This window comes from Anguilla anguilla, chromosome 8 (assembly GCF_013347855.1).
Source record: "Anguilla anguilla isolate fAngAng1 chromosome 8, fAngAng1.pri, whole genome shotgun sequence".
NCBI classification, from domain to species: domain Eukaryota; kingdom Metazoa; phylum Chordata; class Actinopteri; order Anguilliformes; family Anguillidae; genus Anguilla; species Anguilla anguilla.
In genome coordinates, this window is record NC_049208.1 from 29138085 (window position 1) to 29163407 (window position 25323).

General features: G+C 43.5%; 1 protein-coding gene across 1 annotated transcript; it reads right to left on the bottom strand.

Moving 5' to 3' along the window:
* Positions 1-911: 911 nt before the first annotated feature.
* col9a2 (procollagen, type IX, alpha 2) lies at positions 912-25267 on the bottom strand. Its single transcript, XM_035431288.1, has 33 exons — positions 25235-25267; positions 24557-24721; positions 22693-22785; positions 21311-21346; positions 20785-20847; positions 19393-19446; positions 17556-17591; positions 17056-17079; positions 15918-15971; positions 15749-15802; positions 14394-14441; positions 14027-14083; positions 13664-13717; positions 11927-11980; positions 11556-11609; positions 10886-10939; positions 10123-10176; positions 9458-9511; positions 9037-9090; positions 8868-8921; positions 8361-8405; positions 7719-7772; positions 7446-7499; positions 7240-7293; positions 6983-7054; positions 6355-6390; positions 6182-6226; positions 5707-5739; positions 5045-5191; positions 4544-4598; positions 3368-3556; positions 2536-2613; positions 912-2298 (listed from the first exon to the last, which is right to left on the bottom strand). The coding sequence occupies exons 1-33, from the start codon at positions 25250-25252 to the stop codon at positions 2093-2095; spliced, it is 2202 nt and encodes a 733-aa protein (XP_035287179.1). The 5' UTR covers positions 25253-25267; the 3' UTR covers positions 912-2092.
* Between the last annotated feature and the right edge of the window lie 56 nt (positions 25268-25323).

Here is a 25323-nt window from a genome sequence, read left to right on the forward strand (position 1 = left end):
TCAGTTCCTTGTTGTGGAGAAAAGATCCCATTAGCTCATTGCCATAGCACTCCTTCACCTTCCTCAATGCTAACCATGGCCCTGACAAAATGGCTACCCTGAAGACCAGGGCACCCAGTGGTTTTTATTTTGACTCTGCTAGTTGCAGGTTCATCAAATCAGGTACCAAAGACCAAGCAGGATATCTACTAAAATGCATTGGTTTGGAAATGACAAAAATGCCACTGGGGTTCTTGAATCCATGGTAAACATGCCAATTGCTATTGCCACCTGATATTTGTGCAGATGTTCTAGATGACTCTGGGCACTGACAGTAATTTTTATTTCGCAACTTTAAAAATGGGTCAGATCTTCAGTAAAATGAAATATAAAAATGGAGACAAGGTCATTCCTCTCAATGGCTGGACATGTAAAGTCAGAACAAGGAGGGTGGGATTCCATAACAACCATATTACTACCATCATAAGAGTAAAGTCGACATAAAGGGTGTGCAATGGATGATTAGACTGAACGAAAAAGTTCAGTTTTCCCTGTAGTTGTGCAGTAGCACTGATATTCCTTCCAGACACAGTGCAGACTCATTGATCTCTATAGTATGTTGATGTGACTGATGTTGTAGACTTAGTGATCACAATAAGCTAATAGCATGATTTAACCCTTTAAGATGTAAGATCACAAATATGTGATTAGAATGATCTAAATTGAACCGTAAGGATCTAAATTCCAGAACAATGATTTAGAATATGGAAAAAAAAGATTTCCAAAAGACCTTCAGTGGGTTAATTATCAGCAAGTCTGTGGAGGATTTAAATTTTTTTTTAAAAACTAGCAGTTCTAGATTTCTGTGTGCACACAGGTCCCATTTCTGTATTTGTCTGATCAAAAAATGTCCAATAAATATGGAGCATCTATACGGGTACACAAAGAAATTTTATTACACAGAGAGAATGATGTAAGAAACGGTGTATGGGCGGAAAAAGTGAAATGATTCTTTTTTTTTTTGACTGAGATTTCCCAGATGATACAGAAGAACATTCACTTTTACAAAACGATCCTCTTTATTGAAATAGGCTGCACTGAACAACCAGAAAAATAAGGTCTTTACAGTTGAACCCAAAAAAGGTCAATAAATAGTTTCTGTTAATGAAAGAAATCAGTTTTCCTCTTTAGTTTGGCTTTGCTTGGCTTTCTGATTGGTTGTGAAGCAGTCTGCTCTGTATTGTGGGCTCAGAGAATGATAGCTGATTAGGTTCATTAACACTATGGGTTTCCTGTTCATTTTTTTCAGCTTAAAAACTCATTTAATATAAAATCAACACACATTTACAAAGATTTACAGCACTGAATTATGAGAAATGAGAATGTCAGAATACATGGGTTTGCTTGGCAACAAGAGGACGCATTAAAGGAGTTCATTTGTTCATAAATTTAAACATTGTAAAAAGGGGTGGCAATGTACAAACAAAACATAAAATAAAGAAGTCTTTCCCAAGAGCTATGTCTATTACCTCTTGGATAATTAACCATAGATCTTACAAGGTGTGGACTAGGGATTCCTACTTAAAATTTTATTGGTCGTATTGCTGTCATACATGCAAATGATTTGTCTCGAGGTGGGGGTAAGTTTGACTTTCCTGATATAAAAATCATTTTAACCCTTAAGGCAAAAACTAAAATAAAAATGTACAGTCACCACAATATGAATGAAAAGCACCAATAGTTGGAAGCATAGTCTCTTCTGTTCTCATAGGGCTCGTGTTGATGATGTCATCAATGATGTCACTGATGATGTTGTCTTTCTGAAGTAAGGGGAGGGGACAGGTTCACAGTGACTGGCGTCACAAACTATCAACCACAGCTCTTAAAGTCTCACAAGAAGCAGATGGTGTTCATGCTGAAGGGTTAAAACAATGCTGTGCTCTTTCACCAGACTAGGCATTGGTTTCAGGGTCTAACGTCAGTTACGGTGGACTTCCCCTCCCACTCGTAGGTGGTGACCATTAGAGGGAAGGAGTGTGCACCAGTCTCTCTCTCTCTTGCTCTTTTTACTGACTCTCTCCCTGGGGGTTGACGAACCCCTACAGCACTAGCCTTAAAAGGAGGGCCCCTTGATGGTTCCAGCCTGCTGCAGCCTGGGGGAGGTGTAAGCTGAGGCAGCCAGGCATGCGGCTAGTTCACAGAACCCTGGCAGGCCGGCAGGACCGGGTTTACCAGGACGCCCCGCATCACCCGCGATGCCCTGTGGTCCCCTCTCGCCTGGCTTCCCGTCCCGGCCGACCCCATCGATACCCGGTGGACCTGTGGATAAAGGTGGAGTGGGGAACAGAGCAGATCAGTGACCGCCGAATTAGCTAGCTGACTGGTGCTTGGGCCAAGCGGCAATGTCTGTTGGGAGTTGTAGTACATTATGATTTCATGCCTCCAACGGCCCATGCTCCTGTGATTTCCAGGGGAGTAAATAACAGTATGACCGCAGAGGTCTGTGTGGTTAAAGATAGCCACTTGCTGTAAGTTGATGTGGAGTTGTGATCTCACCTGGGATTCCAGGTGGTCCGGGCTGGCCGGCGTGTGGGCGGCCAGGATCCCCTCTATCACCCTTCGCACCCCTCTTTCCTGGAGGAGAGATGAAGATGAGAGCAATGAGCATGACTTCACCAATGGTAGAAAAAAACAGCATCATCCACACAAAGGACGCGGCGCCGTTTTCAATATCCACAGGAGAGACACAGAGAGCTATCACCAGACAGCAGGCGGACCCTCAGTCCGATTGCGCCTTATTATCTCATCAGGCTTTCCAATCTCCTACCCTGCGAGAGGAGAAGAATGATTGAATTTTTGGAGTTGCTGGTGCATTTGAATAACCAGACAGAATCGATCATGTCTGGGCAAAATTGACCACGTTCCCAGCAGAATTAATATAGGGACTCCTGCATAAACGTGAAACCTCGGAAAAAACAACCTTTAATGCAAAAAAAAATATTGTTACATGCAGATTAGTGATGGGCTGGCTGTCCCTGCTCAGATGGATTAGCATCTGATGCTAATGCTAATGTATAATCACCAACCAAGCTGCAGTAGTACAAGTATAACTGCAGCAAAGTTTAATGGAGAAATATTAGCCAGCATGCATTGAGCTGAATAGTTTATCAGTAAGTGAGCCCTGAAATTTCAGCAAGTATAATTTAGTTTTTTAGCAGTGCTTGGCTGTTATCAACTGAATGCAAGCTATATTTGAGCCTGACTGACATTGCCTGGAAGACACATGGATACAATGCTAATTGTGAACGAGAGATGTGTGGTGGAATTCATCTGTGCAATCAGTGATCGCCTAGTATGGTCTGATCCTCATTCCACATTTCTCATCTACCTTTGAGTCCAGTGTTGCCGATCTGTCCAGAGGCGCCCATCATGCCAGGAATTCCTCGAGCCCCGGTGAGCCCATGTGCCCCTTGTGGTCCTGGTGCTCCTGGTGGTCCAGGTGGGCCAGGCGGGCCCATGACACCGGCTCCGCCCAGAGCCGCCCTCTTAGCGCTCACCGCCACTTCCGCCAACCGCTCTAGAAACAAAAGACGCAAGCTTCCCAGTTATCTTCATCCAGAGCGACTTGTGTCACAGATTTTTGTCGTACATAAATGAAAACAAATAAAGTTGGATGCGTACAATGGGGATTAATGCAGGTGGAGGAGGTTGCTCAAGGTTTACAAATGACAGCACACAAATGAAGTCTGAAGTTAGTTGCGATATTAATTTCGTTTTTATGCAGTGTATTTTCTTCAGCCATGCTTTTTTAATGAAGGAAATGTTTGTTGTCTTCAACAATTGCGCACAAAAAATGCTATCTATTATGCTGTCGTAAAAACATCAGCATCTGTATAAAGAATGTTCTCCAGTTAATATTTATTGAAATCACACCACAGGAAGGACACAAACATTTATATTCAATTGGGCGTTTGTACCCTCCGTATCACTTCGGCAAAATCTGTTGATCGGTTCTTTTGAAAATCCGATCTTTTCCTGAGGGGGTTGCAGCTGGCACTAGTTCAGCATGCAGAAAAGGTAGGCCTTGTGTTTATATTGTGTTAGCCAGCATGTTTTCCGGCATGCAGCTCCGCATTACAATTGACTGAACGGGGTTGGATCTCTAATGTGCTTTGAGAAGAAAAGAGCTGATTCAGCCTGAGCCTGCCAAACATTCTTCGACATCTGCTTTCCTGACATAATGACTCTCGAGATGAAGAGGGCAACCGAGGCCATGCAGCACAAAACATCTTACAGTTTACAATTATTCCACATGAATATGGAAAGCGATAACAAAACAAACATGTTTTCCAGGCAAAAACAAAAAAGAAACATAAGAATTTGCCAACGTATCAGAAAGTAAGTGCTGAGCTCTGAACTCGCCGGTTCAGTTGTCTTTACGAGGCCTGTACGCCAGATACTTCAAAACATACTTCTCTGGGTTTTATATTATCGGGAAAAACGCCCTCAGTGCACTTGAACATTGACCCAGTGGAGCATCTGCCTCAAAAACAGCACAACTCACCTTGCAGCATTTTCAACACCACCTCAATAATATGCTGATCTGAAGCATCTCGGCCCTGAGGTAAAGAGAGGCGAAGAGAGGAGGAGAGGAATGATAGAAATAAGGGGACAGGAGGAACAGAAGAGGCAAAATAATGGGAACAGACAGAAGGGTCAATATGAGACAAGTGGAGGATAAAATGGATGCCACACAGAGGTGCTCTCATATAGGTCTGGGCAGGGCATATACATGTTCAGGGCGGGTATTACTGCAGTGCCACGGTGTGCTAGCAGAGGCTCAGCTTCCCCAGCACATCTCCATCTTGTAGTGCGACAGGGAGGGCTTTTTTACTGCTCGTCTTCATGGCACTCAGTATTTTCTTGCTGTTAGCAAATATGACCTAGGGGGACATGTGCTGGTCCCTCTCCCTTAACTGTACTGTGTTTGGTTTGGCTGGTGATGATGCGTGTGTATGTGTGTGTGTGCGTATACGGTGTGTGTGTGTGTGTGTGTGTGACTCACAGCAATTCCTTGTCTCCCAGGCATGCCAGGTACCCCTCGTTCTCCATTGAGGCCCCGGGGCCCGGGAAGTCCTGGAGGGCCCTGGTCTCCTGGTTTGCCTGGGTCTCCCGCAAGCCCATTGAAACCCAGATCACCCCTCACTCCTTGCTGTATGGGGGGGGGGGGGGATGAAATGGAAGAAAGACATTCCATATTCAGCCCAAACCAAAACCCTGAAATTCCTCATACAGTTCAAGTTGTTCGAGTTTGTGAAACAAATTGGGTTCTTTCCAGCCAGACATACTTAAGAGCTCTGGTGTCTTATCTTATTTTGTTAGCTCTTCTGAGAAGTAGCTTCACATACAAGTACGCCTTAAGGAGATTAGTTTTCCACAGGGCCATGGTAGCTGGCCATTACTTAGACTCCACATAGGCACCAAGGCACACCATGGCAAATCATTATCACTGCTTGTCTTCTGCAGGGGAAATCAACATAAATCTAACCAACCAACAAACAATGGTGCAGCAAGGTCTTGGTATTCAAGATGAAGTTTTGCTTTTTTTTGTCAAACTACAAAACAATGCATGCCAATACTGCTACTTTTCATCATACAGTACTCAACTGTACAGCATAGGCAGTGGAGCAGTGGCTTATGTTACAAGAGTGACAGCTGGTTTTATACCTGTCCTTTTGGTCCCGGCTCACCAGACAACCCCTGTTAAAGGAAGCAGAAAAAATGAGTCCATTTATAAATTCCTCGCAGGGGCAGCAGTGTTGTCTGGGATGCAAACACATAACCTTCAGGCAGCAGCAGGTTCAACTCCTGAAATACAGCCCTCTCACAGGGTACAAATTGAACCTGAATATATGGCTGTGTTTACGAAGCCATTTTGGGACATTGTGACTTACTGATACCCTTTTGAACTAATGACAAATCTCACAGAGGCAATAAGGCATAAATCGCCACAGTACTCAATTAAGAGTTGCACCAGCACACAGGAAGCATCGTTCTGCATTTCAGACTTTCTCCAAGTTTTCTACCAGTAGCTTTAAGCAGTACACGTTGCTAACAGCGGGCTATGTCACATAATACTATAAGGCCTCCTCTTTCTGGTGCTTTTTTTTTTAAATCTCCCAAACATCCAAGTCCTCCTCACCTTCTCTCCTTTCTCTCCAGCCAAACCCTCCACACCTGGGTCCCCCTGGAAAAGACATGTGGGGTGTCCAGGTAAGCACAGGTAAGCACAAAAACAATTGCATTATAACAGTAGACAAATACTATTCTACCATACTGTGAATATAAATCAGTCCATTAATGCTGCATACTCACAAAGTCTCCCTTCATCCCGGGTTTTCCTTGGAATCCCTGGTAAAACAAAGATTGTTGACTTTAGAGATAATAATACATCAACAATAATAATGGTGTGGTAAAATGTATACATATACCACAACAAAATATCAATACAGGATAAAAAGAACAAAAAGTGAGAAAATACCCTGCAACACAACAAAAAAGCAGCATTCTAGCATGGTCAAAGATAAAAACAAAATGTCAATAATACCATGAATGGTTTGTTAATGCTTTTCACCTTTCAAAGGCTCAATGTGCGAAACACAGACCTCTGGATGTGCTTGTTACACCTCAATTTTGAATTCCCATTTGGCATAAAATGACATACATACTGACACTACCTTACACACACAAGCACACACAGGCACCTACACACTCACATGCACACACACCAATTTGCAGATAAAACCAGCGATATGAGTGGCCATCACAAAGCTTTACCCTTAAGAATTCTACAGAAATATTCACTGCAGCAGCTTTACAGCAAAGCATGCCAAAGAGCTGAAGATACACAGTGCCATCAGGTGGCTACAACACAGTACTGCACTATTTCACAAATTACAGTGTTACAGACCACAGATAAGCACACTCTAACCAGGCTACCCACCTTATCGCCCTTGGTTCCTGAAATGCCCTGAGCCCCAGGAATGCCCATTGGCCCTCTCTCACCTTTGATACCCTGCGGACAGAGAACAATGTCAGATGCATTCAACCAAATGGTCCAATCATGTATCCCCCCCCCCCCCCGAATAATACCCTTTTACATTTCAGGCAGATTCACATAGCAGTAAACATTCATAAGGACATTTCAAGCTTTTTCAATTAGAAAGACAAACACAAACATGCAACATAAGAGCAACTTACTGCTTCGCCAATAATTCCTTGGGGCCCAACAGCCCCTCTCTCACCCCTGTCTCCCTGTAGAAGGAGGGAAAAAGAGAGAACAGGAATCATGAAGAAAATGGCAGCTGGGGAGTCACAAAGCTCGCATGGGTTGTATTTTTTGTGTGCTTAAGCAGGATTGCACCTTTCCTATGATTTAAGTCTAAGTTGAGGTGTGTGCATGTCACCTTTGGTCCTGGTACCCCCTCCATTCCAGCCTCACCAGGAGGACCAGGCTCCCCCTATGAGAGAGGGAGAGAAAAAGGACGAGAGAGAATGGAAAAGGGAGGGCGAGGCAGAGGGAGAGAGAGAGAACAAGGTGTTCTAGCGAGTGTTTACATATAAATAAGTAGATAAATTTAAAAGCATTTGTCATTGTCAACACTTTCAAACACAGAGAGGTGAACTAAAGGATGTCCTTTGGTGGAACAGACATATATTGTGTCTGTCAGGGGACCTACCTGAGGTCCTGGAGGACCGGACATTCCCACCATGCCCCTGGGCCCAGGCTCACCCTAAGGAGAGAGAAAGAAGTTGTCATCTGAATGACACAGGCACTGGTCCTGTCATTGCTATTCTGTCCCACAATCTAAGCTTATAAATTATGAATACAAACATTACAGTTTTATGGTGTGAACCCGTTAATATACGTGAGGTGCTACATAGATTTCTACAGATGTTCTCCACTGTAGCCACAACCATGCAATTTGTCACAGCCAAAGGCACCGTACAGTCCTGATGCATGGCATGACACAGCTGGGCAAGGTAGACTTTCACAGTTCAGTGTGCGTTATTCTATTTAGTCCTCCACGCGTGAGGCTCTACATCGCCTGTTGCTGTGAACATGAAAAACACTGGCATTTTTAAGATGACAGGACGTAAGGAATCAGCCCTGTATGACTGGTGACAAGACTGGCAAGCGAGGCAGTCTGACAGCCTGAAAGAGCGTAGAACAGAATAAAAATATACAGGCTGCCAATTAGATAACCTGACAAACGAGGAATTGGAAACATATTTCCCAGACAGAAAAGCAGACGTTGTAACATCTGGAAAAGGTTGAAGACACATCACTGATAGGCGGCAGTTGAGCTAAGGGGACTCACCTTTTGCCCAGCTCCACCCTTGGTGCCAGGGCTACCCGGCAAACCCTAAAAGAGACAGGAAGTGAAAGGTCAGACAGGTCAGCGCTGGCCCAGTCAGGTTATTCCGTTGTCTGGCATGGCCTGGAATCTGTCTGCCCAGTAACTCACAATGCAGTTTATGCTGATAATAACGGCTGCAATGAACGTGCTCTGATGGTGCATCATATCTCACACGCTCCATTACCCAGAGGTAGGAGGACAAAGAGTCACTTTTGATGATGAAGAATTGTTCATAGGGAGAGAAAGAGCAATTTTCAAGGTGGTTTAAATTTTGATCCAGGTAGAGGTAGAAGGTCGGGCTGGACCCGAGCCCAGAACACACATAATTTACCACCTTGTTTTCAGCGGGTCAAGCAGAAAGGAGAGCGGGTCATTGCTTTACGTGATCAGGAAGAGAATGGACGTGCACGGCGGCACTAGCACAAGGCTGAGTAAATTATAGTTGTACAAAAGGATGGAGACACTCACTGCTGTCCCCTGGTGGCCAGGAGGTCCAGGCATACCAGCCTGCCCTGGAGCACCCTACAGAGAGAGGGAAACAAAGTGTATCTTCAGGATAAAGACACTGAGGCTTGTATTGTGAAATCTGGTATCAGGTGTAAATCCAGGTTCCAGATGTGAACATTTTCATCTCTACCTTCATTCCAGGAATGCCAGGTGTGCCATCTTTCCCATCAATTCCAGGTAGGCCCTGAAAATCCAATAAAACATTATTACAGTGACAATGATTGTCATTTAAAGACAAATAAATCCTTTCTTCCCATTGCATCAGAGGGCCGGACAGACAAACAGGCGCCTGATTGACCACAGGAGTTTTAAATGTGCAGGTGGGTCATACCATGCCAAATAAAACCAGCCCTTCCTGTCCCAGGATCCCATTCTAGACTATAGGGAAAATGACTGCGATCCCTGTGCTTTAGCTGGATACGCCACCAGGAAACGCTCAACAAGAAGACGCTATTTTGTAGGAAAATACCCATTTAGATTGTAATTACATACACAGGTCTTACATGAATATACATTTCAGAAGCAAAAAAAAAAAAGTGACTTTTACTCACATTCTCTCCCTTCTTGCCAACTCCGCCCTGTGGACCCTTGATACCTCCGCTACCCTGAAGAGAACAAGCCAATCACCTGTCAGAAAATCTCACTACCATCCAATTACGAGAAAAAAACCATGTCATCATGCTGTGGAAATAGAACGGGCTCATGCATTTATACATGCCTCGTTAAACAAAACAACAGTGAAACCAGTTAGTATGTGATTTTCCTTAATAAACCTCTATAATCCCTAGTAATCAAATTCTACTATTTGTGTGGATTTAGGAGCTGGGATAAATCAACAAATCTAGTTATCTGTGAACAGGAAGATGCTCAATGATATCCTGCCTTAGTAAGTTGATAAGTGATGAAAACCAGAATATTACTTAATGCCGCTCAATGAGACTTTAACAGCACGCAATAGTCATTTAGTTGATTGTTTATTGCATATAAAACTGCACTTTCTCTTTAAGAATCTGCATGGCAGCTTCACAACAGAGCTCTATGGTCTTAGCTCCAGGAGGCTGAGATTAATTCGTAGCAGGGTCTGAATAACCAAAGCAGTTTCCCACAATGTCGTCACCCATTAAGTGCACAGGAGGCAATACTGAAACAGAGGGACAGACAGGGAGCGAGAGAGAGCGAGAGAGAGAGAGAGAGAGAGAGCGAGTGAAATACTCACCACGTCCCCTTTCTCGCCCGCAATGCCCGGGGGACCCCGGGGCCCCTCCTCCCCCTAAGGGACGGTAAAGACAAGCACATCTTCCATCAGAATAATGGGGGGGAGGGCGGATGGAGGAATGCCAAAACATACAGGTCACCTGATGTAGAGCGATGCCATTATAACCTTCACGCTGTCTGCATCATGCACCCTTAGTAGTGTCATGTGCATATGGTCCTTATCTACGAGTAGTTGACAAAGGTTCTTCAGAAGGAACAGTTCTGATGATTACAATTTAAACCACAATTTTAAACGCATTACAGTTTAAACCCGAATGTAGCTGGAATGTAGTGACTCTTGACGGAAATCGGCACGCGCATGCTGCAACCGCACCTCGGCTTATTCCTCAGACAGCCAGCGCCTAAAAGCGGCGATAATTGCTTTCGTGAATACCTTAAGAGCCGGAATCCAGTGTTAAACTTTTCATGAGCTGCATTTCATAAGCACTGAGGGAATTAACCACGAAGGAGCGTAATGTGTCAACATTACCCCAGCTGTTTTTTGCTCGCTGTAGGCTCGCAGGCAATTTTCAGAAATGGCATTATGTGTGCAAGGATAAGGAGGCTGTCTCCGAAAGCTTTCAGCCCTGAAGAAATGCGGCTTAATGTGGATTCCAATGAGACCGGATTCAAAGGGCAAATAATTGTGAAGGAGTCTGTGCTGTAAACATGCAGTGTGAGTGGACTGTGTGGTTGGGCTGGAGATAACTGTAGCTGCCACTTACTGGTAGTCCAGGGATTCCGATAGGCCCGGTAATACCTTTGTAACCACGGGGACCCTGAGGGAAACATGACATTGTGGTGGGTGACAACCAAAACAATTTACCACCAAGAAAATCCAAAGAGTAGTTAGTGGGGATGAAGCTAACCAGGCCACAAATGCATACAAATAAGATCCATACACAGATATAGCAGTATTAGTCTGTACCAGCTCCTCGCTGAGTCAAAAGGACGTTTAAGATCTGCTCGGATTCTGATTTAAAGTCAATAAGCCCGTCTCAGGAACGCTGAGCCAGCGATCTGCAGACCGGAGCAGGTGAGGAGGCTGAACAGCCGCGGCGCACTAAACGCTGTGATTTAAAAGATGGCGCACAGTTAGCCGCGCTAATAACATTTACGCAGCGACAGCTCGGTGCGCAGTGAGCACGCTCATTTTAAGACGGATGGTGCTTCGGGGTCATTAACTGCAGATGCGGCGGGGGGGGGGGGGGGGGGTATGAGGGTGCAGAGGGCGCGAAGACGGGCTTAAGCAGCCGCCTCTCACTAAAAGGATTTGTAAGCGCATTCCTCTTCCTTATGTCTGTGAAGGATCGTGCTTCCGTACATTGGTCTGAACAGTGAGTGATGAGACGTACAGATAGGGCGTGTGGGGGGGTGCCTTGGTGCGGTACTTACTGCTTCCCCTTTGGGCCCCACCATCCCTGGATAGCCCCTCAACCCCCGGGGACCCTGGAAACATAAAGAGAGGATGTGTCATAAGGCCACCATGGCCATTATTACCCAGCATGCACACAAAGCCAAAAACGGGAGAGCAACTGCTTATACACATTTAAATACATGTTAAATATACGTTATTTTATGTGTACTCACTGAAATGATTGTAAAACTCCCTTTAATAACAGCAAATAGCTATAATGATACTGTAGCTGTACAAGCAGAGCACACCCATCAATACCCAGAGTTACCCAGCATGCACATCACCCTTGCATTGATTTAAAGGAAGACGGGAGAGACAGGGGTAAATGAGACAGGAAAGAATGACTCACCGAAGGACCGGGAATGCCTTGCTCCCCGGAGATTCCCACGTCTCCTTTGGTGCCCTGCGAGGGACGGAGAGGAAGGAGGAAGAAGGATAATTGAGGATCTATGTCACCCTGACAAAACCTATTCCGCCTCAATGTGTGACCACCTGGCCTCCCTGAGGTGAGAGAGATGTGGACGTTTGCTTCATGAATTAGATAGATCCCCAATGGCTTAGTTTTCTGTTCCTAGGAATTTTACTTGGTATGTGTATATACTCTACAAAAATCTAAAAATGGGGGGGCAGAATTTGGATTACACCTATTTTGCATCCATGTACACCTACCCCTGTATACGTTGTAATATAGAGGGAGTTCAGAAACATTTTACAGTTAATACAAGCTACATTGTACTTACTGTATGTGGCAATTACTGAAAGACATTTGATGGACAGTACAGAGCATTGTTGCCACAGACATTAATAGAACTAATGATGGATCACCGTTAGGCTAAACTTGGACACTTCTATAAAAGAAAGCCCTTCCCAGTAACAAACAGTGACTGCAGCACTGAAGGGCATGTACCTGGCTGTCTTTTATTAAGTGCAGCAGTGCCTGCTTTAGGATATGAAATATATACCGTTCTATACAAAGCTGTTGAAGTGGTCAGATGGCGGTGGCGCGTGACAGATCTTTTCTCGGATAGTGATTTCTATTATCTTTGACACAGCGGCGCGTTTTCTCTGAGCGCAGACAGCCGCAATGCAGCGGGCGAACGCCACAGCCCAGTTTCCCTATCGAGCCGGCGCCCGCGTCTGCCGGGCGCTCGTTAACTCTGATTAATTCACATCGCCGTGGCGATCACTCTCTCCCCCGCTGTACCTGGCAGACTCTCGTCTCCTTTCATGTGGGTCGTAGTGTTCTGCCTGGGCCGGGGCTCAGGGCTGACTAATCGCACCCAGATTAGTGCCAGTCATGCCACGGGGGACTTCATTAAGTACTAATCCTGTTCTGCTGGTTGACATCATTAGAACACAGTGGGAAGAGGCGGGCTGAGGGGGGCTGCTTAGTGTTGGTCATATTAGCGGGCATGGCTTCCCATTATGCAGCAGAATGTATAATCCATCTGACTGGCACACGCAGAGCACAGCCCTTCCTAATTGTCATGTTGCAGAGTTTGCGCTGACATCTTTATTAGACCAACCTGTCTTTAGGATTTTCTGTGCAAAAATAAAACTTTTACACATACAATGCAATTAGAAAAGCTCAAAGTGGATGTGCAGAGTACTTGTAAAAAAAGATTTTAAAAGATTTCACCACGTTGAATATAAAAACAAAATTTGAAATGAAAACACCAACCTTGTAAGTCTAATTTTCATATTTTTGTGCATTTTTTTATATGACTTACAATCTTGACACAGCTTATAGGTTAGATCAAATGACAGTTGAATTAAATGATAAGGTATTGCTGAATTACTTATGGGTGCAGCTCTTTCATTTGCACACAAATTCTTCACAGATTCTCTGAATGCATATATATGTATATTTAGTGAACTCTGTCAGGTCATGAGTACAGTTCTTGGGTGAAAAGCCAGTGTCCAGTATGGCGACTGGCTGCGGAGGGTTTGTCTTTTTTCTAGTGTGATAACTGGTTATAGGTAATTGGATGACACTTCACTGGCTAAACATGTGTGGTGGTGTCATATGAGAGCAAGGGCAGGGTCTCCACTACAGAGACACTTCACTACAGAGCGCAGTACATACCAATTTTCCCAGGCTGCCTGGATCTCCCAGTATGCCAGCACGTCCCTTGTGTCCCTGAGACACGGAGAAGTCCATTCAGATATTAATCAACCCGCAAAAACTCATTTACAACAGCAATGAATGGCAATGGAGTACTTCACAAGCACAGTATGCTGGTAAAAAAAAAGGATTCCATCAGGAAACAACACATAAAAATAATGTACTATACAAATTATGAGATAAAAGGAATATGACAGAATGAGTGTGCACACTGTTTATCAACAGAAGAGACAGAGACCGATTAGCTCTGCATTTTCTCTACACTGCTGTGAGACGGTACTGTTTTTTTGTTGTTTTGTTTATGCTTTCACCAGGAAGGCTCACCTTTACTCCCTGCAGACCCTGGGGTCCCTTCAGGCCTGCTGGACAGTTAGTTGGACACTGCATAGAGAAAGACCAAAGTAAGTAGGACAACGTTGATGTTGCGTTGATGCCTTGCTCTCTCAGTGTAATATACCTTCTTACATGACATTTTAAATTTAACAGATTAAATTGACCTTCACTAAAAGCATGGGTGCCGTATTACGGTGAATAATTTCACAGGGTGACTGACTCTCAAGCCACATTCAGTCCCCTTCATGATACTTTCACCCTTTTCTATCTGCTACCCTCTCTTCTTCCCCCCTCTGTGAATAAGGTAAAAAATATGAAAAGAAGGTTGGTTGTCCACTCTGTGATTAGGTGCACTTGCCTGGAAATCAGCACTGCCCTCCTCCCCAAGAAACTTTCCCGGAGGACCCTGGTGAAGAAAGTTAGAGGAGGGAAGGGAAAGAGAGAGGAAATGAGGGGAGATTGTGGTGTACGATAGAGATGTAGCAGCAAAACTATTGCTGCTTTCAAGCTGAGATGGAATAAAATAAGTTCCGCTTCCAAATGCACTGCAGACTCCGGCAGTAAGATAAGACAGGCACAGTGGATTTTGTTCAAACATATTTGCTCAATAACACCCACCAAGCAAATAACTATGTTCCCCAGTGTTGCAATCATTGCTTTATGTAAAGCTGCTTGAAATAGTTCATGAATATGGATCAGGCTCCATGAAAGAGCTACCACCCATCCTGTTCCTGGGGACTGGGCTATCATGACATCACAGTCACAGGTCAAAAGTCAAGTGACCTCCGAGGGAAGCCACGGCAGTCATCAGATATGAAATGAGGTGAACTGCATTCTAATTTAATGGGGTGGATGATTTATTATTGGAAGGAGAAGGTGCAGACCCTTTATATGCCCTGTATGGCACATGTATAAGACCTCTTTCTAACTGGAGCACTAACAAGTGACCTTAGACCCGAAGCAGGTCACATGATGTTGCTAGAATTCCCAATCAGGACATCAGGGATGATACAAACAGATTATGTTGCCAGAAGTCCCACTCAGGTATGGGCAAACAGGATCTCACTAGCTGTAGTATATGCAGTGCATTACATCCACGACCCCTGATAGCCTTATCTCTTTATAACTAGTGCAGCGCATGCTGTTCTCTGACCCAGAACAGTTCTGTAATGTTCTGTCTGCTCTGTGACCTGCTAATGTTGTAGAATTAATAGTCCTGTGAACTGGCACTATAATGGCAGTATAAATTACAGTCCCATGAAGCAATCTATAATGTTCAGTTTTGTCACCTTGTGCAGTTCGGTTATTTAATGTTCTCCGACTCGATACACCTCAACTTAACCGCATGCTGTTCTGTGACCTAGGACAGGTCTACTGCATTTAGTTTGGTTACCCTGTCTAGCACTATAATTCAGTGTTCTCTGACCTCATAAAGTTCTACGGTGTACTGGCCCAGTGGCCGTCTGCTCTTTAGTGTTAATATCTGTCTCACATAATCAGCTCTCTTACTTGCCTCTGTCAGTTTATTAGGACCGTGTTCATTACAGAAAGCCTGGAGGCTTTCTAGACATTTAGTGGTTTCCATCGCTTGGAAATTTAATTGACCATTCATTGTAAACCAATAATGCTTTATGGTATATTGCAATTTAACATTTCATTAATGTAGAAATGAAAGCATGTAATGGTCTCTCTCGGCAAGCTGGCTAGGCTTACTGGTTTCCCTGGGACCCCTGGTATTCCTGGAGGTCCTGGTGGTCCCATTATGCCCTGGGGTAAAAAGGAGGAAGATGAAGAGGAAGATGGATTTATAGACCTGCGGGATGGAGAAACACTGTGCTGGCAGATACGCTCGGTTCAATCAAGGATGAAACTATGGTCCTACCTTGGGTCCGGATTTTCCCAGCTCACCGGGGAGTCCGATCGGACCTGGTGCCCCCTGCAGGTGAAGTACAAAGAGAGCAGGATTATTAAGCCTCCTTAAGTTGCACAACGCCTGTGTGTGGTGAATGCTTATTATAACCAAGGGTAGTGTAGCACCACCTGAATCACAGACTCATAAAGTCCTGAGTTAACATGAAATGTGGACACATTTATTTATTTATTTGAGTGCATAAAACTGAATCTGCCTCACTATACTAACAAACCTGTCAAAACAAAAATGTTACCAATCACCATTTCAAGGAACTTTGCAACCTTGAAAACCATTTTCAAGCGAAGAAGAGTCATTCACTACATTAAAGAATTTGCATTTATGGGTACACGCTGACACATGAATTCCACAAATTATTATACGGGAAGAAACATCAAGCTGTATGTGAAGACATACTATTAAAAGATGTTTTGAAAGTGCCAGAAATATATTTAATGTTTCCCGAGGGTGGAGGCTGAAGGCTATGCTGCAAAACAAAATAACAGTACAAGCCGTTCCATCACCTGTGCGATTCAGCATAACTGGAATATCCATCTATCCGTTATATAACCTGATTATACCTGGCCAGGGTTGCAAAGGGGGGGAGGGGGGTCTGGTGCCTATCCCAGCATGCATTTAACAAAAGGCTAGTTGGCATATTATCTCTTTATCTGAAGACAAGAAGTGTTTTTTATCATGCGTATTGTTACTTAAATCCTTGTGAACACATTTTTATGAGGATGAGTACAGCTCTGGCAGTATGGTGGGTTTGTACGTATCAGTGTGAGATGGACTGAGTCTGCGGATGAACCCATTAAATCTGAAAACCATGACCCCGTAAACACTGTTGTTACTAGTGAAGGAAAGTGTTTCTAAAAACATTTGTCCTTGTCCCACTTCAGGGTTGGCCACAATCCAACATGTGTAGTTGTATCAGGAAGGACATAGACCTGATCTTTATTCATTTCTATTTTGTCCCTAAGCTGAGGTCATCAACGCATACTAGTTTTGTTTCAGTCCGATTCTGGTTTGGTTAGGTGACATGATCACCCTGGTTCTGTTTTAGAATTGGCAGAGTATAACCAAAAGCTCAGGTTGGGTCAATACATACAGGAAGTCCAAGAAGACCCGGTCCCTAAGAAAGAGCAGAAAAGTTGTCCAGTTATAATGTGATATTAACACACAAAAGTCATGACACAACTGTACAGATGAATTAGTCGACAGATGCGACTAATTAATACTAATATGCTAATGCGGTAAACGACATAGACATAGACATTATTAACGCTGCTATTGCACAAGTAAGTAGTGCATTGCATTTAAATATTGCCACGGCAATGCAAATGAGGCATAGGTGGTTATAAAAACAAACCAAAGAAACTTAATAGAGGAAAACGATTCATATTTATCAAAATGATTCCACTGCACACTGTATAAATCAGCCACAGAGTAAAAAGGGCCAACATTTATTCATTACTCTAGCAGTATGCAGCAGCTTGATGTTTGCTGAGCATGGTGAGACAGTGCCCTCTAGTGCTTTGGTAATGATTATTTAGGGGAACACCAATTCAAAGGCAAATGTTTGTAGCAATAAGTTATAGATATACTTACAGGTGGTCCAGCTATGCCAGTTGGTCCGGGTTGACCCTAAAAAGCAAGACCACAGAGGATAGGTATAGTTACACATTAGGCTCTATACTCCACTATTTTTCATTTGTAATCGATCAAATTCACATGTGGTTAAAGTTCAGTTTCTCAGCTTTTATGTAAGCATATTTTTACATTTCACAAGCCCCCCACTTCAGGGCACTATAATGTCTGGGACACAATAATGCTATGTAAATGAAATTAGTCATGTTTTGTACTTTGCACATTTTGTTTTGTTGCATATCCAATGACTGCTTGAAGTCTGTGACACACAGACATCACCAGATGAAGAGTCTCTTCTCTGGTGATGCTCTGCAGGCCTGTACTGCAGCCACTTTCAACTCCTGCTTGTTTTGGGGCCAGTTGATAGTTTTCTCTTCAGCATATGAAACACGTGTTCAATTGGATTCAGACTGAGTGAATGACTTGGCCAGTCAAGAATATTTCCAGTTTTTGGCTTTGAAACTGGAATCCTCTAGCTATAGGACAAAGCACTGCCCAAAGAGTTTGGAAGCATTTCCTTGGATCTGACCAGATAAGATACTTCTGTACACTTCAGAATTAATTCTGCTGCTGCTATGAGCAGTTACATCATCAATGAAGACAAGTGAGCCAGTATCTATGGCAGCCATACACACCCAAACCATAACACCCTCACCACGTTTCCCAAATGAAATTTCTCATCTGTCCACAAGACCTTTTTCCAGAACTCTGCAGGGTCTTTTAGGTACTTCTTAGCAAATTGCAACCTGCCCGTCCAGTTTTTGCAACTAACTAGTGCTTTTCATCTTGCAGTTTAACCTCTGTAGTTCTGTTTAAGTCTTCAGTGAACAGTAGTCACTGATCTGTCTGGCAGGTTTTCATCATTATGGTGAGAATTCTTCTGTCATCAACTATAGAGGTCTCTGTTGGCCTACCAGGCCCTTTGCGATTACTGAGCTCACCAGTGCTCTCTTTCTTCTTAATGTTGTTCCAAGCTGTTGATTTTGATGAGCCTACGGTTTTGCATATGTCTCTGATGGGTTTTTTATTTTTATTTCTCAGCCACATAATGGCTTCCTTGACTTTCACTGGTACAACTTTGGTCCCCATGTTGACAAACACCAATAATAGACTCAATCAAAAGCCTAGAATTAAGACTAGATATTGAAAGCTCTCTTATACCTGTACTAAGGAAGCAACTGAACACACCTGACTAATCAGAAACACCTGTGAAGCCATTTCTGAAACATTATGGTGGCCTGAAATGGGGAGGCTATGTATAAAAAGTGTTGTAATTTCTACATGATACTAAAACGTATAGAAATATATTTTAATAAAAGCTGGAAATCTGCACTGTAACCACAAGCAAATCATTTGATTACAAATGTAAAATTGTTTTGATTACAAATGTGGGTGGTCAGAAAAACCAAACCCAGGCCATCAGCGGGGGGGGGGGGGGGGGGGGGGGGTTGCTCTGCTCAAGAGTGGCATTTGAGGAGGGCGGGACTTTGTGGAATAGGGGAGGTTATTTCAGGGGGACAGGGACAGTACTGTTTACACATGACACTGTTATTTGTTAAGTGCTGTTGATTTGAGGAAGGACGTTTTTTTGCTGAGAGGGTTGGGAATGGTGAATGAGTGAGAATTGGAATGTCCTACAGTAGAACCCTTGGTGTGTTTTTCCCCCTTTCTTTTTTGTTTTAGGTGGGGGAGGGGGTGATATCCTTGGTTAGTTACATCATGTGCCATGCAGTAAGAAACAGTAGGACTGCTTCAGAAAGGGAGATGTGGATTGAGTGGGGTTCTCTTGTCCTCTTGCCTTAGGTCCAGGATTTCCAATCGGCCCCCTGTCTCCTTTTGCTCCAATTAGACCCTACAGAGAGAGAAAGAGTTAAGTGGAGAGTGATAGAGGTATGAAGAGATCAGAATATTACAGCCACTGTATGATGTATGAAATGCAAGGAGACAAATATAAAATCATGTTTTATCACTGCGATCACCTCAGACACAAAGAGGTAAACTACAAAATTTCCTTTGGGCAAAACTTATGTCGTGATTCACTTACTGCCATATCTGAAACAACCAAAGGGAAGAATATATCAACTTGAGAGGTCATTGCCCTCATAAAACATACTACAGTGAAAACCCTACAGAAAATGTGTTTATTCCACTAGCAAACTAGGCTGTTCTGGAGGACACTGCTTCTTTGTGGCTTGGCTTTCTTATACACTTTTGGACCATAAATCCCTTCTTTTGCCTCATTGGCTTTTCATTTATTTATGGTCCCTCATTTCACTCATTTCATGCCATCTTCTCCTCTCTTTGATCTTATCCTCTATTTTACATCAAAAACTAATTAGCCGGAGCAGTAAAACATTGAACTATTCAGTTATGGTTTTTGCCCATTTATTTCTCTGCGGATGGCACATTAAAAAAATACAGGCTACGCCATTGCATAAAAAGTGTAACTGTTTTAGCAAAAACATTGAGATGGGTAAAGCCCCTAACACATGTTGACATTTCGGGGTAATGAGAAAACTCGGACCGAAATTCCAAATCAGATTAGCCGACAAATCCCTGTGGAATTTGTGTTTTTCCTTCGCATGTGACTGAGAGGAGGCTACCGTTCTCTCTGCTCACACAGCCATGGCACAAAGGCCAGCCGAGGCATTCCACCACTAACAGCAGCACTGTACTCACACTGGCCAGACTTCGCCCACACATGTGCCATTCACCCCAGCAAAAGCGCAAGACAACCAGAGCAGACGCCATGTGTAATGCCATGTGTAATGCTATGCTTTATGCTCCAAAAGGCTAAATAAATTACTTGTGGTGATGCAGCTCAAGAGAACCCAGAGCAGGAAATACAACAGGACTGCAATGCCGCACGGGAAGGTCAACATTACTGAGCTTGTCGAATTTTAAAAATATTCTTACTAGTTTAACAACAATTGTTACATATTACTGCCCAAAAAACATAAGTAGCAACATTGGATTTTTCTTTTTTCCTTTCCGTTTCGAGGCTTATTCAAACCCGACAATGACATCGGTAAACATGAATGGATGTTTTTACATGAGGAAGTGGGGGGTTTGTTTACCACATGCCTCGCACTGATAGCCCAGCAGCTCCATGCTCTGATTTCTCTACAGAACCCTGAACACTGTGCCCAGTTGAGCTGAGCACTTTGAGGAATCCTCTACAGTGACTTACATCAATTCCATTCTCCCCCGGGGGCCCATCTGGACCGGGCTCTCCTGGGTCTCCTTTGGCCCCCTGAAATAGGAGCCACACGTATGAAGGGCAGAGACCCACACACACACACACACACACACACACACACACACCCATATACACACACAGGGCTGTGCAGAGACCTTTTGAGGGGCAGGTGCAAGAAAAACTTTTATGACACCCAGTTATTGTACAGAATCTATTTCACCAAATTGATTGAATGAAAACAAAAATAAATGCAAATATTCATTTTTAAAAAATCAAATCAAAGGGCCATGTTGGGCACTAGGGGCAATTGGAGAAAAAGGGGCAGGTACACACACACACCAGGGCAGAGGCACTCAGTGACAGGTCAGTGAAACATACTGTGAATGCACACAGTACACTGAAAAACAGACTGCCTGGGAATTGGAGGTCATATACAAAACTTACATGGCAAACATAACACAGCATACAGTAGCACTGAAAAGTGGTGGAAATCTTCAGTAGAGGAGACGGTACTTACTGGAGTTCCAGGGGTTCCTGGGGGCCCCTTGTCTCCCTATTTTAGGATAGAAGAAGAAGAAGAAGAAAATTAAAGGCAAAGGCCTTTTTATTTAAAAGTACAATAACATACTGCTGTGCTTGAAGAATCACAGAAACATTGTCTATTGTTTGAAGCTGCACTGCTATTCATCCCCATGTGGTTTGAAAGGAGCATGTTCTCTTGGTTTATTCATGAGAGTGAACTTGTAACACAGTCTTTTGCACTAAATAGACTGCTGAAGCTCTCCGGCATCACAAGGGAAACAGCACTTGTTACCTGACAGGGTTCGAGCAGGGTAAAATCATAAAGCAGTATATAGGAAATATCCTGTTACCTTGGTTGTAACTCGGCACTGGGGCATAACAGCCTGACTACATTAAAGAGCCTTAACAAGTCTCTTGTTAACTAGTGTTGAAGCCGGACTAAAATAATTTTGTCAAGTGTGTGTGTGTGTGTTTGTGTTTGTGTTTGTGTGTGCATGTGTGTATGTTTGCATAGACATGTGATACTATACCAGTTATTGTAGCTCATTCAAATGTGCGCATTACAGTATGACAGGCTAGTAAAATATTGCCAGCAGGATGAACAAGCAATACTTATGGGAAAGCGCAGGCATGTGCAATGATATAATGGCCTTAGTTATAACACGCAGTTACTGTGGGAACTTCCTATTTATTGGTTGATGGTACCTGCTGTTGAAGAAGGGGTGGAGGTAACACATAGCAGTACCTTGTGACTCTCCTGTAAGCTCCACCCCTAAATGGGTTCATAGCACATCATTATCAAACAAACCATCCCCCGACTACATTTTCTCTCCCCTGGTATGTCTGCCCTGCCACACCACCATTACAGAAGGATACTGACCAAACTCACAAAGCAGCCACCGAACTCAATGTAAGTCTATTTTTGACACAACACTGAATAAAAAATGTGAAATATGCTATGCGCATTTCGTTTTTATGAAAAAAATAGACATTCATTTGATATACACACTGAACTAATATTTCCCGCATATTAACATTATGCAACCTTTCAAATTATTTCCAAAGTACCACAGAATGCTTGACCAAGCTCTTTCACAAAGTTACCAGCAAGTCTTAATATACATAAGTGGCGTCAAATTACCGCCATACTGAATTAATGAAAGGTCGCAGGATGTCTCAACCTGGAGAAGAGCGTATGAAAGAAAATCTCACTGCAGGAAACAGAGCTCTTTTTGTACTTCGATGTTTTCATTTTGGTCGCCCTCTGGTGGTATGACTGCGATATTACATCAGTTAGCCACTAGAGGCCCCGAGTATACAATGCTTGTCTTTGTCCCGCATTTCGCGACTGGTGCACGGAATGACTGCGATACTCACATCGATGCCATCGGACCCAGGCGTGCCCGAGGCGCCGGATGGACCAGGTGGGCCTGGGGGACCAAGTGGACCCAGACCTCCTGGTGGACCGCTCTGAAATAAAATATAATAAATCTCACTTTAATATGAAAAATACGTTTATTCAGAAACTATCACTTCATTGGGTCTATATTTCCGCCAGTGAATGGGGTTATTTTCAGTATAAAAGCTTTTGTAGGGAGAAAGAAAGAGAATATCCCAAATATGAATAGAATGAATTTAGAATAACCCTAAAAATGCAAAACTGGACTATGCACTTTTTATTTAATAATAATTTACAGCGTTATACCACTGACAATATAGGCCATGAACTACTCAAAGATGTACCCATAACAACTCAGAAAAGTATTTTAAAGTCTTATTCAAAGTCAAATTATTCTGAATTATTTAACAGTCTTCATAATGCATAATTATGTCGAAATAAGTATGACAAAATTGAAAGGCATCACTCAAACACAATTGCAGAAAACCACAAGCACAACATTCAAAGCGGGTACATTGAAAACGGGTACAAAAGATTTTTTTTTCTTCATATTTTAACAATGGAGCTCTCAATATCAGAGATAATAGCACAGAATGTGTCTGCATCTTAATGTTTATTCATCCACTAGTAACAGACATGGCAGACAACTTTAATCAGATGTAAAGTGCAGTTCTATTTGTGTTCCAAATTTGTGTGCAGATTCACCTTAAAACAAAAACAGATTCTTTAGTTGGTATAGATACATGTTAGACAACTGGATAAAATTGCTAGGAGGTCCAAAGTTCCGTAGTTTTAGGGGAAAAGATATTAAAATGTATTTAATTTACAAGGCCTATTGATTGGTTGCTGATGAAACAATAGAATAAACTAAATAATGGTAGGTTGGGGAAAGGGGGTGGGGTCAAAAGGCCAGTAGTGTTGACCAGGGCCTTCTTTCACCAATAAACTGTCCTGTAAAATTTAATTGATGAATCAAATCTGTAAGATCAGAGCAGAGATACGCCAGTCAAAAGCACAATTCCATATTTTGTAATATGAGCCAATGAAAACAAACAAAGGAAACAGAGCTCTTCATGTTCACCCATGTATTACTGCAAATGATCGTAACGCATCTCTCTGTAATTAAAACTGGAATTTGCTATCTCGTCTAATGGCTCACAACCTAGCACCACCTGTAGGGTGGCTGTGTTTCCACTCCAGACCCTGAGAATGCTGAACACAAACATCGCTTCATTCCCCTCTCTCCGTTCTCCCATTTTCTGGGCCACTCTGTAATTCTGATCCTTAATTCCCTTTCCAACTCGTTTATTGTTTCCTTTTCGCTGCCTGTTTAAGGATTCATACAGCCGTCACTTTCAAATCAGTCAATTTATTTTAATGAAACGAGCAGAGTTCATTCTAATTCTGTTACAAAAAATCCCATCCTCCTGCAGTGCAGGACTGCGCTGAATGTGCATGGCACTTAATTCTGAATTAAATCAAGCACACTATGTCCAATGTTCTCTGGATGCAGACGGCGCTGCTCACATATATAAGACAGAAATGACATAATTCACTTGGCACAACCCATCAAGAAAAGAAAAGAACCCCTCGCATCTCATACTCAGAAACCCAACACAGCGAGCAATGTTTCTGCACACCAGCCCATCTCCAGACAGGAGTCACAGTGACCAAGACCATCAGTAGCCCTTCCATTGCCACTTTCCACAGCACCTCACACTCCAGACTCTGGCTGGGGTGGGAAACCGAGTCCCTCCTGCCCCCTGTCTGCTCCCACCGCAGGACCCCACTGTCCCCACACCCAGGCTCCGGACAAGAGGGAGAGACCCGCGCCTCACTCACCACTTGGGCCAGCGTCAGGCACAGCATCGGGAGAAGGACCAACCCCCTGAGCATTGCAAAGTGTCCAGCCATGACCAGGGCCAAAAGAGTCTCCAAACTACAAGCTGCTCCTCTCCTCGCCTGGCCTCTGTGCTGGGACGGGGGGATCCGGGGCAATGAGGCGCGCTATCCGAAAAAAAACCGGGGGAGAGATTAAAGGACGAGAGTGTAACCCAGCCCTACAGCCAGCCCCTGAGCACACAGGGAGATCTCAGTCCCCTGCACTGAAGACCTGACAGACCAAAGGAGTTCTCACTAGCACAGTGGGAGGGGCCAGCCCTCTGTACCTCATGAATATTCTCTGAACACCGGTTCTGACGAAAATCATTGGACCGTAGCAATAACTCGCCTTTTCATGGATTTCAGAATTGTCGAAATTGCGCGTCACATTTTATGAACATTCCTATGTAGAATTCTGGGACCTCAGCACCCTGAGCATGTAACTTGTATCAAAAAACCGGAAAGCACCAAATAAAATGACAACTTAGATTTTGTTCCTTGCTAAATCGGATTGCTTGCAATCCTGTAAAATTTTTTAATTTGACCTTCCGATAGAAGCCAGCTGATCTCAACTATTTTCGTTTTATCATTGACGCAAGACTCAAGATGAAAAACTCAAGATGTCGCTCCTCTTAACACCTGTGTTACTTCTGTCATCCATCAATTCACACTGTGGTGTTGCAGTTTGCTGAATTCTCTCGGGGGGAACCAGGAATGCGAGCAAACCA